This window comes from Lepisosteus oculatus, chromosome 12, assembly GCF_040954835.1.
Source record: "Lepisosteus oculatus isolate fLepOcu1 chromosome 12, fLepOcu1.hap2, whole genome shotgun sequence".
Taxonomy (NCBI): domain Eukaryota; kingdom Metazoa; phylum Chordata; class Actinopteri; order Semionotiformes; family Lepisosteidae; genus Lepisosteus; species Lepisosteus oculatus.
The window spans coordinates 12,540,939-12,561,097 of NC_090707.1; the positions used below are offsets into that span (position 1 = coordinate 12,540,939).

The 20,159-nt window shown below is 36.1% G+C and overlaps 1 protein-coding gene across 3 annotated transcripts in view; it reads right to left on the reverse strand.

Moving 5' to 3' along the window:
• Positions 1–7,079: 7,079 nt before the first annotated feature.
• LOC102691429 (activin receptor type-1C) overlaps positions 7,080–20,159 on the reverse strand; it is a 42,694-nt gene continuing 29,614 nt past the window's right edge. For 2 of the 3 annotated variants that reach the window (XM_015358781.2, XM_015358779.2), the window contains 6 exons: positions 19,756–19,986; positions 19,187–19,354; positions 17,990–18,146; positions 16,718–16,842; positions 15,662–15,792; positions 7,080–14,461 (listed from right to left, as the gene is read on the reverse strand). In XM_015358781.2, coding sequence (XP_015214267.1) covers positions 14,336–14,461; positions 15,662–15,792; positions 16,718–16,842; positions 17,990–18,146; positions 19,187–19,354; positions 19,756–19,986 — 938 coding nt within the window. In that variant the 3' untranslated portion in view covers positions 7,080–14,335. The remainder of the gene's footprint in view (positions 14,462–15,661; positions 15,793–16,717; positions 16,843–17,989; positions 18,147–19,186; positions 19,355–19,755; positions 19,987–20,159) is intronic. The other variant, XM_069196236.1, reaches the window with a different exon arrangement.

Genomic DNA, 20,159 nt, shown 5'->3' on the forward strand with positions numbered 1-20,159 from the left:
ATTTGGTTTATGGTCTCTGAGAAAGCAGAAATGTGTAAAAATATATTTCTGCGGGTCACCCGTTCACTGCCACCTGTTTCCTCTTTTACCAAAACATAAAGAGGTAAAGCTTTCAAACCAAATGCCTGTCTTGTGAAAAAGAAAACAGACAACTGTGAGGCTGGGGGGGAGAAGAAATACTACTAATATCAATTAGATTAGAATACTGTATGAGTGTCTCTCCATCAGGTTGGTTCAGCCCATGGAACAATTGGTCAATGTAATAAAGTGTCTGTTTAATATTCTTTACAGCATAGCAAAGTTTAAACACTTTTTTTGTACTTCATTCCATGGCTAAGCAAGTCAAAGTTAGGACAGCACTGGCCCAGGTGGTTACATAAATCAGTTAAAAAGAAGAATAGGAGGAGAAAAAGTACAAGCTATACAAGATACAAGCTCTGCCTGGCAGGTACTTAAAGGAAAATAAATACTTTCTCAAATATAAAAAGTATTCCTACATTTAGACCCTCTATTCAGTTTAAAATCTATAAGGTTTCAGTCCTTAAAGACCAAGTCTGATTTGCTGGAGATTTGGCTTGTAGGAAGGTTGAACTCACTCACAGCATTCTAGTCCAGAAATTGATTAGGAGAGTATAGTAATAACTAATACTCTCTATACTTTATACTGAGCTGGTCTTACAGACTGATTGACTGTCTTCTCTTACGTTGAAATATTACAATATTTGGGCATCATTCACAAGTCTGTATTTACCTCCTGCTTAAAAGGAAGAAATTCAGTACATGTACACTGGACTATAAGCTCAAATTTTCTTTTCCAAGGTCCAGCTAAAACCTGATTTATAATTGAACTGAGGGTTTAGAGATAATAACTATCTGCAGCAATTAGTCATTCTAACACACTACATCAACTAGTATATTCCTGAGTCATAACAAATGTAAGCTCTTTTTAAGAACAGCAATACAGAAGATTTTCTCCCAGACCATTTTCAAAGTATGATGTTAATAAAACAGAATTCAAAGAACATTCTAAAAGAAAAGTATTCATTTGAAAAGTTAAATTATTAACAGGTTTCCACATCATAGTTAATAACACAGAGATAGGAAAAATAATTGTCCAATTCATCTGAACAAGTCTAGTTATGATTTTTATGCATCTGTGACTTCCTTTACTGACCTATCATGAAACCACATCCCATGATGAGCTTAAGTGTTGATATTTAATATAAGGAGAGAAAATATTGCAATTTTAGCATTCTTCCTTGAAAAAAAAATTAAAACTAATTCCAAGAAGCCAATGAGAGATATTTTCCATTGTCTTGCCCTAGTTGGAAAAGAGCCAGTAACCTGTGGTTCTCTGATTAAATCCTTTTCTAGAGTCATAAATAAACGAACTGCTTAACAAGCCTTTTCTGTCCAATTGACCTCATTTGAATTGAGACATTAACCTCCTTCAAGAAGCCCTGAAGTACTCTAGTTAGGTTGCAAGCATCAAGTTAACTATACTGATCACATTTAAATCTCATATAGCATAGATTTTATACAAATCTAATAGATTCGTTCAATATTGTTCTCCAACAGGGGGATATTACAATCATTTAAAAACTTCCTATAAAAGTCATATACAGTGGATCTTCAATATTCAAGTAGTGGAGAGGAGAACACTCCAAGAGATTCAAATCCTGTGACACATTATCAAGCAAATCATACAGCTGAACTGATATTGTGGATCATCACTGCTAATCAAAACTGAGTATCTGTTCAATAGGGAACTATTACCATTGAGCAGTAATACACTTCTCATCAAATGGTTTAAGGTTGGCTTATTAGTTTATAGTGGTTTGTAACATTTTGATTTCTACAGTATATTCTATGTTTTTTTTATTTTCCCTTTTGTATTCTTATACTTCCTCATAAAGATTACTGGTACTCTTTCTTTCCAATATATTTCATTTTTCTACCCTTGGCTATATTGCTTTCCTAAGTATTTAACCACTGAAATATATAAGAACCACAAAAACCTAAGAATACAAAAACAGTTATAAATAAGAGGAGGCCTTTTAACATGTTTGATTACTTGTATACTGTATAATGTGTCTGAAGATCTAATCTACGCATCTCTTCAAAGAAGCCAGTGTATCAATTTCGACGAGATGTATGTACTGTATATTAGTCACGTGCAGAGCCCTTTGATCCTCTAGGATCCCAAGTTACTTTGACCTCATATCTCTCCAGACAATCTCAGAAGATTCCAGTGTGTCTCTCTTCTATAACACTAACCATACAGTAGGCCCCTAGAAATTCATACAGTTATATTAGGTTCTAATGGGTGGAATTTCAATCCCATCACTGGTGGCATTAAACAAATTCAACATATGAGGAGCATTGAAAGACCAAAGAAGAAATATGACCCAAAAACAGAATAAAATACATATTAGACCTTTTACTCTGGACCCTATGAAACATTGCTTGCTACTCCCCAAGGAAATAGGAAACACACTAATTTATTTAGTCTGTAGTAAATAATGGCTGTTTTAACATTATTTAACATTAAGATTATGACTTATGTTTTACCCATTAGGTCCACCACTGAAGTACATCACCCACCTGTGTGATGAATGGCGACCAATTGTGCACCACTCATCAGATGAGCTAGAGATGGACAATCTACAATCACTGGGTAGATTGTGCAGGCCTGATAAAAATTCAGACAGGACACTAATTCAGACTTAACACAACCCTACCCTTTTGAACAGTGTAATGGGATTTTAAATACAAGGTTTGAATGCAAGTATTCTCACGCATTAGAGTGTGACCCAAAGGATGACAATTCCAACATTGCAGTGTCCCAGATCAACATACCACTACAAATGTGGGGTTGCTAAAATAGTGAATAGCAGCAATTGACCGAGCAGCTTAATCAATAACTAAAATAAATATTTATAACCCCCAACTTGTAAGGATTTCTCCAAGAATATATCCGAGCAGCAGGTATAATTAGAGGCACATGAATTATTTGTTTTCTAGCACAGAAGTGGTGAAAACAGTAATAATTCAGGCACACTTAAACAAACAAATATCAACAATAACAATAAGAATACTACACTACACACGACATAAACATAAAACACATTGTGTACTGTACGTATATAGTTTCAGTACAAGGGGTTTCAGAGACCTACATCTAGACCACCAGGGAAAACCCAAGACTGCTACCAAGTGCTCGGGTTAATACTTAAATAATGCCTACAGAGGCCAAAATAAGAGATAAGTTGCCTTCAAAACTAAATGCAATACAATCTGCAGTTAAATCTCTCCCTCTGCAAACCCAGATGCCACAAAATAAATGGGAGCCTATCTCCCTATTCTAAAAATGCACCCAAAATCAGGAAAGGCCATTTTTAATTGGGGTATTCTTCATTCAATCCAAGTTCCTGAAAACACAGAATAGCAAGCTCGCTTTAGCAAGGTTCAAATACTTGGCTCCAATCAGGTTATTTTGGATGATCTAGAAGAAGCAACTCTTGCCTAGAACAAGCTTCTTCTCCTGTCTCCTCTCTCTCTTGTAGTGTTTTTTCTCCTGTTTTCTTTCCCTTTTGCCTTTCTCTGTCTTCACTTTATCTTAAATGGTGTCTTTCCAGACTATTGATTTATATTTAATCATTTACCCAGAACTTATTTAACCAAGGAAAACCAGAAGATTTTTGTGATCAGTGTTTCTCACACCCGGCACAACTAAGTAAACATCCCTTGGACAGAAGCTCTACGAAGTGGAAATATTGACACTAGTTTGGGATTACTCATTGTGTCGAGATTATTAGCGAGACCTCCATTGCCATCTGCCTTGGCCTGTAGCGATACTTTGGTGTTGGTATTGGAAATTCTGGTCCACCATCACAACCCACAGCAATAACCTGGTTCTCCTTTGTGTTTCTCACCAGGCCCAGCCCTGTGCAGCTTCTGAGATTCAACAAGACCTAAGATCTGCAAGATGGTAAAGCTGCTCTAAATGAACCCATAGAGTTTTAAATAATTCACACTGTGCCTCACAAAAAAACAAACAAAAAGGGAATGCTTAAAACAAAACTACTTACTGACTCATCCAGGATGAACTCTAGAAATTAGTGATAGGTCCCAAGTGCCAGGTATAGAGTCTACATCAAGGGCTACTAACAGATGGTCCTGCAGTGTTGGGATGCTTTAGGGTGGATATGGACAGGGGATTCCTCAAGTAGTACAGTATTCCTGTACAACAGTCTAAAGTCAGTGCCAGTTGTTTAGCCATTGTCCAGCTGCTCCTTAGCTTTCCTGCTTCTGTTGGAGTCACAGTGTAAAGAGAAGGACGTTGCCTGCACACAACCGAGTGTACAGTATATAATTGAATATTCTACAGCCCTGCAAGTTACAAGTGAGTTAAAAAGGAACAAGTAAGGGTTTATTCACCGCTGAAAAGAAAACAAAAGAAACACAATGTTTCATCTGTGGTTCAGGCCCCTTCACACCTGAAGAAGGTTGAAATAAACATTTTCTTGTTCCTGTGCAGCCTACGCATGCTGAAGTACAAGTAAGGTAGCTGAAAATTCTCCATGATATAAGGTTATAACCACTCAACTGTTAATAAACAAAGACTTGGAAAATTATCAGACTGCACTAATTAAGAAAATTAGTGGTCCAGTTATGTTATTCAGCTCTCTGATGGATACCAGGAGACCCTGTGGCTCCTGCTGATTTCAAATTGGTATGAACAAGCAAAGTAATTGCAGCTTCTAAATATGAGTTAAAGGAAAGTATTGTACAGTTCCTGCAGAGCTTTTTATTCGTCTTTGACTGATCTGTTACCTATTCTTTTAATGATCGCAAGTAATGGCCCTACAAATAGCTGTTGTTAATGGGAATTCATAATGGCAGTGTTCTTACGGAATTTAAATGACAAATTAGAGGTTGTTAATCCAAACAATTAAAAACCATTTATAGCATTTTATTCATATATATTAATTATACAAAATATAAAAAATTAAAAACATTTAGCAATGAAGCAAAAAACATGAAGCAATGGGTGAAATTCAGGTAATGGATATGGTAATGTGATTTTTTGAAGTCATTAAAATGGAGATACTAGGAATTAAAATTAGTTTTACAAGAGCATTTAGACATCAAAGATTTTAAACTCAGCAAATGTTACACAAACACCTAACTAACATTAAGATGGTTTCAGTTAGTTTTATGGAACCACAAGATTCTAGGACATTTCAACAAGGAGAAACAACAAAGTAACCCTGAAAAGTCAATCAGACATGATATAATCTTCCTCTCATTCAGCAGTAAGAGAAAAATATCCCATTCAGTAACTGCCAAGAAAAGGAAATGGAACTTAACAAAGGCAAATGATGAAATGGTATGAAAAATCTCAACTCTAGTAGTTTCTACATCATGTCTACAATTTAGACACCTTGAAACTGAATATTTAATAAAGCAATTCTGATAAACATTGTTACCCATTAACCCTTGTCTACCTGCTCAACCTGGATGTTGACATATGTTCACCATAGGGTGCAGTTATATCTTAGGTACGGGGAAACATTAACATTTATCATCTATTGCTTGATGAAGTGTCAGCTGAAGGAGCTGAAGGAGTCTGCAGTATAGTCATTTGTTTAAATTTGATTTCAGTAAGTGACAACGAAAGGATCACAACCTTAGGGTTAGTGGAATTGTATTTACAGCTGAGAACAGGAGGTAAAGGTATATCTCAAAGGGTTGTGGGACTATTTCTTGGGATTCAACCTCATTTCTTTAAAGAAACAGCTAGATTCGATCCTTCGGTCAATTAACTACTAATAACCAAACAGGCAAATGCTCTCTTCTCACTTGAAACTATTCTTAGTTTTTTTACATATAAATGTAGGCATGAATGCCACACAAAACTGAATTTACCAGCAATATAGTGTATAAACAGCGAGTCGAGTGTTAATATAAACGTTCACAAGTGTCTAGTGCAAACAGAAGTGAAAAGGAGTTCTTCTGTGTACACCTGATGACAGCTCCATCTTCCCCAAAAGAAGGATTTAGAATAGAAATGGACCTGTTTACTTCATGTCGAATTATTTTGTATCTCAGTGCAGTAAGGCAAATCAAAAATAGTCATTAGATTTTTGAACAACATGTTAGGGAAAGGAACAGAAAACAGTTTTTGTCAAATCCTCTTATGAGTGTTGGAAAACAAGAGAAACAATGCAATCCATTGGTAAATTGTGTGTTATGTGGATTATAATTTTAGAATGTCTAAAGGGATTAATATTGCATGCTGAGGAATAACTCATATAACTGCAAGCAATGCCAAGCCAGCTTTTTCCACGGCTCATTTTCTTGTGCAAATTATATTGCAGGTCACACACATCGATTTAGCAGTGATTACTCAAAATGAGTCATCTCTGTAGTCTTATCACCTAGGGTGAAACTAAAGACTTCTTTCTCAGTTTAACTGTCAAACTAACTTTAATTGTAAGCTTGGCAGCTGTGCATACTGATGCATTTTTTCTGAGATGGAAAATGCCATTCTGTCTTTGAACAGAAGAGAAGGTTTCTGACCTTTCAATTCATGATGCATGAATCCTGCACATTTGCAAATGCCAATACATTTACTGTTTTGCTTGCTTTTAACAAATAATGCACTGCTTTAAATTTTTACATACTGTACATGAGTTACACAGATCTACTACTGATACTTCTGCAAACTTTAATATGTCATTACATAACAGAAATTAGTTATTATACATATCATATCAGGGCACTTTAACAGTAAGACACTATAAAACCCTTTGCATAAATTAGGTTGATAAATTCTACTATATCTTTGTAATATTTTAAGAAATGTATTCAATTACTAATGACATTTGTAAACCTTTGTACAAATAATAATTCCTTAACATTATATTTCCTTTACCATCTAATGTAAAACCACTCATATTCCAAATGTTAATTCACTTAACAATGATTACGAAATATTCAAAACACAGCCCTAAATGAACATACAAAATGCAATTGTTCTGATGCAGTTACCATTCCATTTTATATCTTCAATAAAAAGGGGGCAAGGCATAAAGGCAAAATAAATTTTATTTTCTATGCTACGTGCACAAAAACATTTCATACAATAAACATGACATGAAAAATCACTACAGTGATATGCGATATCATCGTGAAACAAACTGAATTCCTCTTAGGGGGAAATTAGCATAACCGCCTGTAAGAAACATAAACTTAATAAAGATCTGTTGGAAACAGTTACCTCCAAATTTCAAACTTTTTGATTTCCAGATGAGTTTCAAACTTCAATCCTGAATAGATCAATATTTAAATGTATCTGTGATAAGAAGTGGGCTCTTACAATGCGGAATCAAGAAACTGCACTGTGGAACATTGAAATTTGGTACTCGTGCAAATGTGACAAATTAGGAACCCATTGAAACAATAGTGCAAGCCAGATTGGTGCCAGATGGAGAGACATGAACACCACATGTGCCTGCGCTGGATCCATGTGTGTGAAGGCTTGTCGTGCTACTGCTAAAAGTCGTTTAGTGTCCACCATTGTAGCACATGGGAATGGACTTATGGTATTTACTGTAAGTCCTCAATACAATATACTGGGCATCAAAAGAAACTTATTACTCTATGAATGTATGTTTTAATGCCTCCATTTTGGATATTGGTTAAATGTTTTTGGCATTATTTTCATTAACTGATCATGACTGACCACTTGAGCGTGGCTGACTGCTGCATAAGCACTTAATCATCTCATTAGTGAGAGAGTTGATTGGGCACAACTGACAAGGTGATTTAACCTGTTGAGTGCCACACCAGCTGAAAATCAACAAAGAAAAACACAGAAAGCCACTTTGAGCAATACAGGTATGCTGGAGATTGGATTAAGTCAGAGCACTGTTGCTCACTGTCTGGGGTCCTTAAAGCCAACGATATCTAACTTGGCCAGATGTTATTCAGGCAAACACTGTCTGGCAATGATACGCCACGATGTAGGACATCACTAAGTGTGAAGGTCTGAGCAGGAGAGTCCAATCTCTACAGAAAACAACAGGCTGACTGATGACAACGTCACCACACAGCACTCCGTCAATCAGGTCCTGGGATTTCACTTACAGCCTGTCCTGCGGGCTCATCCTGATTTGACATCATTCTAGCAGGACAATGCATGTCATGCTTTTGGTGTAACAACAGTGGTGCCATGTATTCTCTACTCACCAGATGGAAGCTGAGCATTTGTGGAATGATCTGAAATAATGTGGAATCTAGGGATAATGCTTGTCCAGGCTCTCTAAGACGAATAGACTGAATGCTACAAAACATCTGTAACCTGGAGAAAAGCATAAGTTGCAGATGTGCAGCTTGTATTGCTTTCAGTGGTGGCCACACACATTATTAGCCTGTGACCTGCACTGCAGACCCCCTGTTGATCAGCCCCATTGATGACAAATGTTAAACAGCATAATTAATTTACCTATGTCAAAATCTGTTCCAAAGGGATTTTGCAATTTTCCAGATAAACATCCAGTGATGTTTCTTTTGATGTTCAGTGTCAATTTAATTGCTCCAAAGTATATAATTTGTGATGATATAACTACTTGAACATGCAAACTAAACATATAAGCAAAGTGTACAAGAAGTACAACATAATAAGCATCTTAGCTTGTGTATTCTAAATAATAGTCTTGTGGCAAACTACTGTATGTACAGTACACTGTACACTGTATGTAAGGAAAGCTTGTATTTTGTCTTTATTTACATTCACCACATGCCTGGAGCAAAACTATAACATTGTGGGACATGTCACCATTTTTTATCCCTATGCCACATTATACCGAACAGCATGGCATTTTACTCTTTGTTTTACATTTATCTTACCAGATGTACAACTCATTTAAAGCTGAATGTTGGTTATGTTATATATATATACTGTATTTATGTCATAGTTAGGTACTGATAACCTATGATTAATATCAAAATGTTAAGGAAATCTTTTCACAGTCTACAAAGAAAACCTGTGCATTATAGGTTTACAAATGCAAGAGTACTGTAATTAAATCAATGTGGAGTAGAATGGTGGGTGTTTATGCAGGGAAGGTTCCAGAAATAATTATTAGGGGGAGCTTATCATGTCTGTAGTGGAGTCATGTTGACTATTTTGTTTTATACCCTCTGGTGTTTGCTTTTGTAACATCTTTGAAACCACATATGTAGCTGATCCTGTGTAACAATCTTGTAAGTGTTTTATGAGAAATAATTTTAATGGATATAGATTGCCCTAGGTATCTCTGCACTCTGCACATAAGGATCCACGTTCATGAAACGACTTCTTCATAGACTTGGAGCGAAGAGAAATCACTAAGTCAGGTCAAACATTAAGGCAGGAACACTCTACAATACTATTCCATTCACCAAGAGAACATGTAGCCTAGACTACATCAAAACTAATAATAATTAATCATTCACAGGTTACAAAACTACAATAGCTCTAACCACTCACAAATGGATACATGCCAATACGTACTGTGTCAACTTTGATTGAGGGATGGGCCACCATTTTGACTGAATCTGGATATGCACGTTGTTTCAAATAATTGTATCATTCTGTGTAATTTCTAACAGTCCCAAGCTATGGGCCTCATATTCAAAACACGGTCTGATAAGCAATAAAATCCTCACAGGGGTCTGAATATAGGCTCTGTTGTGTTCAAATCCATCCGATATCAAACACAGATTTGTCTTCCCTTCTGAACTTGTTTAAATAAATTACAACAGGTAATTTACAACAGAGCGCATAGATTTTGCTTCACAAGAGCAAAACCAGAATAGAAACAGCAGATAGAGAATGAAAAACATGTTTTAACTTAATCTTACAAGGCAAAGTGACTCATAAACCTGAGTTACTGTAGCACTGGAATTCAGTGCCCCAGCCAGAAACCTCATGTTTACAATTATCTTTCTTGCACAACAAACTTTTAATCCCCAATCTTCACTTGCACAATTGTTTTGTTAGTTAGCAAGACAAACAATCCCCAAACAGAAAAGGGATAAAAGAGCCTGACACTGTGTAAGTTTCCTGAGCTGCAAGAAAGCGTAACAAAGGCAAAAGAAGAGAAAATAAAATGAATCGAATTATTTAAAGTGTTAGCAAAGATCAGAAGTTACTGTATGATGTTTAATTCCTGAACTGCATTCCCATCTCATCTAATGTTTTATTCCTGAGGATGAAAACATCCAGGAAGAAATTTTCTTCAGAATAGCAGGATAATACATTTAAGACCCATTTAATTTACCAGAACAAATCATAAATGACATAACTGCTGAAAATGTACTTGTTTGACTGGGTCAATTCCGAATTAAAATTTGATAGATTTAATATATTCATAATATCATGAAAAAGATTTAACAGCATGATATACATTTCTGCAATGTTCACAGAATTTAACTGAATTTTTACTACTGTAGCATCTAAGATATTTTTACAAATTATATATATTTTTTCTGTTTGTCTTTAAATTATACTCTTAGTTTTAGATTATTGTACTGCTAAGCATACATATCCAAGAACCAGGATTTTCTTTTTCATTGACACAATTTGTGTTTTGTAACAACAAGCCAGTGTCTGATGGCATAAAGAACGGAGTAATCGGAAATTAACTCAAAATCAGCATTTTGTATTAAATTTGACTAAATAATAAATGCACATTTATTAAGTAATAAAACAATGCTTTGGATATTGAAATACATTTAATAAACTTTTATTCTTTAATTCTGAGAAAAAATGAAGCAAGCTGGTGGCATATCTGTTGAATTTTATGATTTATATGTTACAAAATACTGATTTAGGAGTCAGCAAAAAATCTGGAAAGCTCCCACTCAGAATAACGTCTGGTTAAACATCTCTGTTAGCAAAACCAGCTGCAAAAAGTAAACAGATTGTTTATATTCAAATATGTCTAAAAATAATAGTTTAGAAAAAAACTGAATTTTCTTCAGAGCCAGATCATTTTAGTCAACCCATGTGCTTTGCTAGAGACAATTGTATAAATACTCCCTTTTCCATTAGCTTAATATGTGATGTGAAACAGGCCATAATTACTATTGTATGTGCTTCTGTTTTTCTATGTCATACACAAATATAAAACTCACACTGATATACAATAGTAAAGACAGAAGAATCGATACAAGTGTATAAAGCAGTATGTCACAAGCAATATTAAAGAAGCATTTTTAACAGGTTACAGAATTATTTCACATACAGACTGAAACATTGTCATCATATTCAAAAACAACACAGAGAGAGACTTAAAATATTTGAGTGTGGCATTCAGTATATCTAGTGTCACAAGTAGGACGCACAAACCAGTCTAGCCTTTTAACTTGGATTAGCCAGTAAAATAAAAACACAACCACCTGAATACTGTACAAACAAGCTCGTGCATCTGATAAACGAGAACCCTCAGCCAGTAAATCACAATCAAGAACGTTAATGATGTATGATTTGTTCGACGCCACATGCTCAACATTTTATCAAAGAATATAAAGAACACAACATCACTGTGAGGGAGTTTAGTTAATCCAAACCCAAACTACACCTCTGCAGCCGAATTGAAATTGTGTTTTAAAAATCCATCCGATACAAAGTATTTTGAAGGGGGTGGTGTAAGACAAAACAAAATGTCCATTTCAGAGTGAATTACATTTTTTACATTCATGTTTTTTGTACTAACAGTTGTACTCAGATGTATTCACAAAATCATAACACTGCACAGTCCTTTTTTTTGTAACACACTTTGTAACGTGACAATATGTTGATACAGATCTCCAACACTTACAGAGAAAAATCAAAAAAGCACCATAATATTAATCAGGATACTAACTCTCAGTTCACAAGGAATAACGGCACTCAGGAATTAAATGCACTTGAAGGTGCCTTCTGAGTATTCATATCAAGATTGGGCTTAGCTAAGGGCTGTATGACGAGGACTAGAATGAGGAGTCAACCAAGGTGTATCTACAACAGTAGAGATGGGGTGGAAGAGGGAATCATGAAATTAAATTATAAACACAGGGAATGATTTAGAACATCTGGGGCAAAGTTTGACTTGGTTGTCATCATCCCTCTCAAACTTCAGTTAAGAACCTCATATACAGTAATGGACCCAATATCTAATATTAAGGTGTGGCTGAAACAAAGACAAGCCTGGTTATTTAGTGGGTAAAGCTCATCCATGTGATCTCACTCACATTATCCTGGTTATGAAAAAACTTCCTTTTGCCAGGTCCTTAGAGCAGATGAATGTCTTGACATTTAACTTCAACTTCATACTGTATCAAATTCTTGAGTTGTAAAATAACACAGAATACTGAAAGCTCTAGCCACGTTACAAAACAAGATGTTGATTCCTATTGAGGAAAGCTGGAAAGAGTTTTTTTTATCAGATTCACCTGACATTCAGTGAATGTCAATATAAAAAAACGAATTTTCAAAGTTTTAAAATATAATTATAGAGTATGGGGTCATGGCACATATAAAATCTAGCATTTGAATTATGTGGAATGTTGACTTTTTGGAGTATTTCTTTAATACAGTTACTAGTTTCCAGGGTAGTTCTCATTATGTCTTTTTTGACAGTATTAGGTGTTTAGAATATTACTGTTCAGAACACACTCATATGCCATCAGTAATTTTTAAAATACTGACAAGAAAAAAAGCCTGGGAGAACTTTTAGAAGTAATATCTAACCAATGGAAAGCCATTCAATGCAATAATAAGGATTCATAAACTGCTATTCCATGAGTACACTTCACTGACAATGCTTTCAACATTTCAAACTTAATTAAAAAAATGTTTAAAGTAATGTTAAGGATGAGGCTTTATATCAAACTGGAAAGATTGTTAAAGAATAATTCAAAATGTTTTCTTAAAATAAAGTATATATTCCTTTATGATTTTTCATAGCTATAGTACAACACAATACCATACAATATGAACAAAATGTATTTGTACAAAATATAATATATGCTATTATTTACATCCAGGACCATTCCTGTTGGCTCTTGATAATCTGTACAAGAAACATTCTTAAAAAGGCTCTGCAATAACAGCTCAGAATGTTTCTGCAGCAAAAGCAGAATGCTTCATTAAGCAACTTCACATCTTTCAGTTCTGCGTAATGCTTAAATATTCACAGTATGACTCTGGCGCAAAGTAGGAAATATGAGCAAAATCATTTCATATTATATTTGGGACAGGAGTATCAAGATCTAAATACGATTTTAAAATCCTGACCTGAGATCAAGAATTTACTTTTAAAAATGTCATTAAATGTCACTAAAAATACATTTAATGACAGCTTTTGTTTAAGTTACAGTATTCTTCGATGCATTGTTTTTGAATAAAAGCTCTTAAAGGATGTAAAGTTAACCACCTACGAAACAATGTAGTCTAATGAGGTGTGATGATGAAAATGAGATTTACATTTGATTGAAACAAAATACGGTTTTGAGATCATGTCAGTGTGGGAGTAATTTTCGATTTCCATTAACCATAAGAATGAAAAATATTGAATGGAAAATTTAATAAAGTAACTTAAAAGAGTTATGTATCAACTATCCTTTTATGTCACACCTGCCTTTCAAAACAAAAAAAAAATGAAACTGCTGAAATACAGACATTATCACTGCAGGTTAAATCTCAAGCAGTAGAGTGCCTCTACCTTCTTACACAAGTTTTACTTGAAATTACAAGATGAAGACCCAACACTGTACATCAAACTCAGTCTACAACTAAGATATTACTCATTTTTAAACAACGATTATACTGAAGGTAACAAAAGCTATTATGCCAGGGTAAAAACCCAAAAGTCTCTGAATGGCAGATGTGTTCATTCAGACTATAACGTTGGTCCTCTGAGGTGTTATTTTGAGTGGAATTTAGAAAGATTCTCATATTTTGGTGTATTATATAAAAAATAGCATTTAATTGTACCTGTATGAAAAATAGAACTCATCTTATTCATCCAACAGATATATTAATTTATACCATCTTAACCTAAATGCAAAACTTTGTGGTAACAGTTATTCTGCAGGTAGAACAAACATCCTGTACAATCAGGCATGCCGGTGAGTTACTCAGTAACAACATTACAATCAGTCTGCCATGTTGCGTAGCAGTAAAAGTAATTATACAGCAAATGCAGTTTTACAATGTCAAGCCTTGGGCACTTAAATATAGTTTGAGGTAGCATGAACTTTGAATACACACGGATCATCCTTCGCCCTGCTGAAACGTCAGCTAGTCCTTTACATCCTTGCTCACAGTCAGCTGGCAGAGAGTCTTCTTGACGCGAAGTGCTGTGAGCCGAGCAGCCGCACTGTTGTACCAGCACTCTCGCATTATCTTCCCCATCACCCGGAGCGCCTGGAGACACACATACACGCACACGCAAAAACGGCACAATGAGCAAAAGACCTTGTTTCTCCCCACAAAGATTTCGTGCATTTTTGCTACTAACGTAGCTGTACAAAACACATCAGCATGAAACAACAGAATCCATTAGACAGGGTCCTGAAAAATAATAATACAAATAAGCATGATTTCTTACACTTACTGTATATAGCCTTATTCTGGACACTCCACTCAAAGCACTTTAAAGTATTGGGGACACCCTCCACCACTACCAAGGTGCACCAGTATGCTCTCCACACATCAGCTCTCAGCAGGGAGGAGAACGGAGTTATGAAGTCAGTTCATAGATGGGGATTATTAGGAGGCCATAAAGGCCAAGGGGAAATTTGGCCAGGTAACTGGGGTAACAAGAAGAAATGCCCTGGGATTTTTAATGACCATGGAGAGTCACGACCTCAGTTTAACATCTCATCTGAAGGACAGCATCTTTTTTTTTTACAGTATAGTGTCCCCATCACTAAACTGGAACATTAGAATCCATACAGACCGCAGGGTGAAAGCCCCCTACTGGTCTCACTAACACCTCTTCCAGCAGCAACCTTAGCTTTACAAAAGAAGGAAGCAATACTGATGCTTTTCAGTTTAAATCACAGATTATTTGCAAAGTTCTCAGTGACATACAGGAGGTTCAGCAGCAACTGGAGGAAATCACAACCACAACATCCCTCACTGAGGTCACCACAAGGTGGACACCACGCTGGGGTCCGAGTGAACCCTAACCAGCTAATTCTACCCCATCTCTTGCAGTGCTGAGCAGAATATGCACCTCTAATTGATCATGTGACCAAGTAATTCCGGACAGCTAGTCACATGACCCAGATTAAGTCTCACAACACCTGACACACAGATCTTAACCTGTGTTCAGTGGGAGCGCCTTTACTGACTGAGCCAGCAATTCTGCTTTTTACAGGCACTAAATACAATAATCAGCAGACTGGAGAATTGTGATTATTGTTCTTGCAATATTACATTCAGCTCCTTCCCTATTATATTGGCCCTAATTAACTGCATTCATTTGTCAATGGGAGTAAGTTTGGCAACAGCTTAGATTCAAAATTCAGAACTTTTCTTGTAGAACCAGAACAAGATGGAGGAGCAATTTCCAAACACTCAGCTGCTTTCTCTCACTTCTGAATTAAGTTCTTAACTTACTTCACAGCTCTGCCACTGGTTGGGAATGTTAGGTCTCAGTCTCTGGTCACAAACCACTTTTCTTATATCTTCTATAGAAGGATCAGAAGGCACCATGTCATAATAAGGCAACTGGTAGTCTTCATAAATTCCTAGACAAAAAAGGCAGGAATGGATTGCTATTGGAAGAACATCCAATAAATGCTACACTGAATAATTTACTGAAAGAAACCTTTCATGGACATTTTTCAAATTAAGGGAAATTCTAAGGCTCTTGTTGCACACATCTGATAGGTTATTTAAAAGAACACAAGCCAAAGAACTGAACAGAAGGTCTGTTAGATTTATGCAAACTTGCACGTTATGCTTGCTTTGGCATTGAGCACTTTAGAGAATTTCATTATATCATATACTGAGTACACATCACTTGTTTATATAAAAAAAATATTTGCATTCATTAGTCTACGGAACATTTAACCAGGTTTAACCTGGTGGTTTTGGTGCACCCTTATCAGAAAGCTGTTTGTTCTGGAGAGTTTCACAGAGACCTGGCCTACAGGGTGTGAGGTGGGACAGGGCACAGAAGAAGAGAACATTTAGAATAGGCAATCAACCTATACAGCATGTTTATGAGAGGTGTGAGGCCACCCAGGTAAAAATTTAAGCAAACTTCACACAGAATCTCTGAGAGGACTCAAACCCTGAACCCTAGAGCTACGAGGCAGAAGCAGTAACACCCCTACTCTTTTTGAGAAACACCCTGGGAATTTTAATGACCATAGAGAGTCAGGACCTCAGTTTCATGTTTCATCCAAAGGACAGCGTCTTTTTGCAGTATGGTGTCCCTGTCACTATACCGGGGCATTAGGACCCACACATACTGCAGGGTGAGCGCCCCCTACTGGTTCTACTGTGGCTCCACTGTAACCATTTCCTGCATCAACCTTAGCTGCTTAGCTTCAGTGGGTAGTTAGTTGTGAGTTGCAGGGTGATATGGCTGCTTGTGCTATCCAGGATACCACTGTGCTGCCCCTTCACTTGCCTTTATTTCAGATTTAAAACCTTATTGTTAATTACCTCTCACGGAGCATCTTCGTGCCAATTCCCAGTACACCAAGCCCAGAGAGTAGATGTCAGCTCGTTTAAACGACTCAAAGTTGTTCATATTGATTGTGTCATCAAGGATTTCTGGAGCCATGTACCTAAAATCAATAAACTCATTTACTCCAAGTAATACAATATGTGCTTTTGGTACAACACTAAACAAAGATACAGCTGTTCCTTCAAGCACACATGCTTTTCAAGAAGTGATAAAGGGAATAAGTGTCTGTTTATATAGCTTATTTTAAAACGCATTACATTTTCCTGTGATTTTCTTGGGCATCTAAAGAAATTTTCTCTGATGTTTACTGGTTAGAAGAACAACACTGTATATGATTAATCTATGTTAATTCATTAAGACAAAAATTAAAATGTGTCTATTATCCTACATATTGTTTAGTTCAAAAGTGCCATTGTATATCAGGCTAAAATGTATATACAGCATATCATAATTAATATGATACCGAATTAAGTAAGATCACTGATTGACTGTATGACAGAATCCCAGGAAGAGTATTTTCTCTAGGACATTTACTAAGAGGTTTTACTTTCTGTACATGTAAGGCCGTCTGATACAGAGACACTGGACTAGAATTTTGGTCTCTGTACTATCACAGCTGATGATTGTGAATAACTACTGCAATGCCGAACTGATGAGTCTGGATTCTCTGAAAAGTGTTTCTTCTCATTTGTCCAAGGAGGGCCATATTCTGTGTGGAAAACGGTGCCTTAGTTCACACTATTTTTGTACTGCTGAGATTCAGTGAGAGACTAGGTATTACAACTCACTAAACCTGGCAAGGAATCAGAATGAACACTGAGCATTAGAGAACTAATGCTCCAGTGAACTCATTTGCTGGGACTCTGTAGCTGATTTTGATAGCAAATCAACATTTTGACTGCAAAAAATAGACTGAATTTGAGATGATGATCAAATTCAAATAACCAGAACATTATCACATTCAGTTTGGGATTGCTGTGTTATTTAATTGGTTAGAAACAATTCCAGTCTATCATCTATAAATCTTAAAACATATATACAGTATGTGTGCATTTGTAATTTATTGCCTAAGGTAAGAAAGTGAGTTAAAAATATTTCTGAATGTTATGACATTTTCAAAAAATTATAATAAATCTCCAAAACATGAATAAGGAAAGTTTTTATCTTAAAACTATGAAATTATGTTTCAGTTAAAGCAGCTGGCTTTGAGAGGCATTCTGCTCTGAAAGCAAAAGTATAAAGCTCACCTCTTTGTTCCCACTCTGTGGTTTGAAGGTATATCGATCATGTTCGAAATGGAATCATGTTTAACAGCAAGGCCCAAATCAGCAATTGCACCCATACCGTTCTTTTTCACCAAGACATTTTTGGACTTCAAATCTCTGTGAGCAATGGCAGGTTTTCCTGTCAACCAAGAAGGAATTTCTGTAACTTGCTGGCAGTAAACGGGCAGTTGTTTTAAATCTAAACCATACTAATTGCAAAAGTAAACCTTTAATCACCCACTTGGCACATTCGTTTTTCTAAAAATAGGAACAAGTTGATGTTAATTCCACACAGAAAAATAGAAATAAAAAAAACTCTCATCTGTTGAGCCTTCTTCAGGTGTCTGAGTCTACTTGTTCCATTGCAGCCCCCATGCTGACATGCGGATTTTTAAGAATACGATCAATTCAAACAAATTTAGCATTGTCTGTAGTATTACACTCACTGTGTGTAATATAATCACAAAGAAAGCTATTTTTGTCTGAGTCCTCTATAGGTTTTCTTGCAGTAAGTCATTTGAAACTGAAAATGTGGTCTAGAATAGACCTGTTTGTGTTTAGAACTACATAGAATTACATTTGCACCCACAAGTCACTTCCCATGTCATATTCTGAATCTTTACAACGGTAATCATAATGTCAATGACAGGGCACGATCAGGATGTCCACATGAAAGACACCAGAGCAGGTTCAGTGGATCAGGGTTCAAACACCTCTGTAATCATATTAAGATGACAACTGTACACCCAGTGCACTGTGTAACAACCCAAGAGTCCACCTGCCTACATTTGTCAAGGTGATAAGAACATGGAATTAATTAGTGACTGACTTTGTAACTTGTACTTAAAGCCCTATCTACTCTTTGGTAGCTAAGCAATTGGAAACTAAAATATGATTTACCAGAGAATCCAATTCAAATTCAAGGACTGACTGGAGATAAGCCTGTGTTAATTTACAAATACCTTTACACAAAGTGTACTTTTTAGACAGTGACAAATCCTGAGCAGTCTGCTTTCCCCACTCCACTTTTCACTCACTGTCCCTGTGATTGCTTTTGACATGAGTATAATCCAGTTTAAAAAAATGATAGAATAACCTAAGTCCATCATTTTGTGCAAAGTGGGGGACTGAAAACACAAAAGGGATTTATTCACCAAACATATCTGACTTAGAACTTACCCTGAGTGCCAATTATCTCCATATGAAGATGTGCCAGACCACTGGCGATAGAAAGTGCGAGAAGTATCATTCCTTCCACAGAGACAGTGTATCTGTTTAGATAATCAAACAGCGATCCGTGCTCGTGATATTCTGAGACAAGCCAGAGCTGGGTCCAAGTTCCATTATCTGAAACATGCAGGACTATTTTAAGCAGCTGAAAGCCCTCACATGGGAATTTGCAGACAAAAGCTGCACTGCTCTTTCCTATTATTGAAACCTTGCAATTAAAAAGGTCTGCCTTTATTACACAGCATTAAACTCATATTTAAATGTGTTTCAATTTATGTTTAAAATTGTTTTTGAATAATGCATATGTACTACCTGAAAACAAAGATAGATGAGATGCCCAAAATTTTCCTCTTTTAAAATGAATAGCATTTTACAGAGCCCACTCCAATATTAGTCTTGAGAATCTACTCAGATGTGCTCAATCTATGCTCCAATTTGTGGAATACCTCAGGACCAAATGTGGACATACTCTTAACAATTTTTCACTATCTTATTTCATTTATTATTGGCCATATTACCTTTATTATCAGCAGCAATGAAGCCCAGGATATTTTCATGTCTCAACATTATCGTCTGGAATATTTCTGCTTCCCTGAACCAAGACCTCTCGTCACGAGAGGAGAAGATTTTGACAGCCACATCCTCCCCTCGCCACTTCCCTCGCCAAACCTCCCCAAAACGCCCCTTTCCAATTATTTCGTGAAGGACAATAGTCCTGGCGATTGTCCTCTGAACTAGCAATGGAAGTCCTAACAAAGGAAAACAGCAAAATATTAAAGAAAGCACACATTCAAGAATAATCCATTACACATTGTCACACCATGTAACATATAACTGTAATATGTAAAATATTGACTGTACTACTGAGTGTTTATGCACTATGAAAAACATGTGAAATTTTAAAACTGGCTTCAGGAGCCCA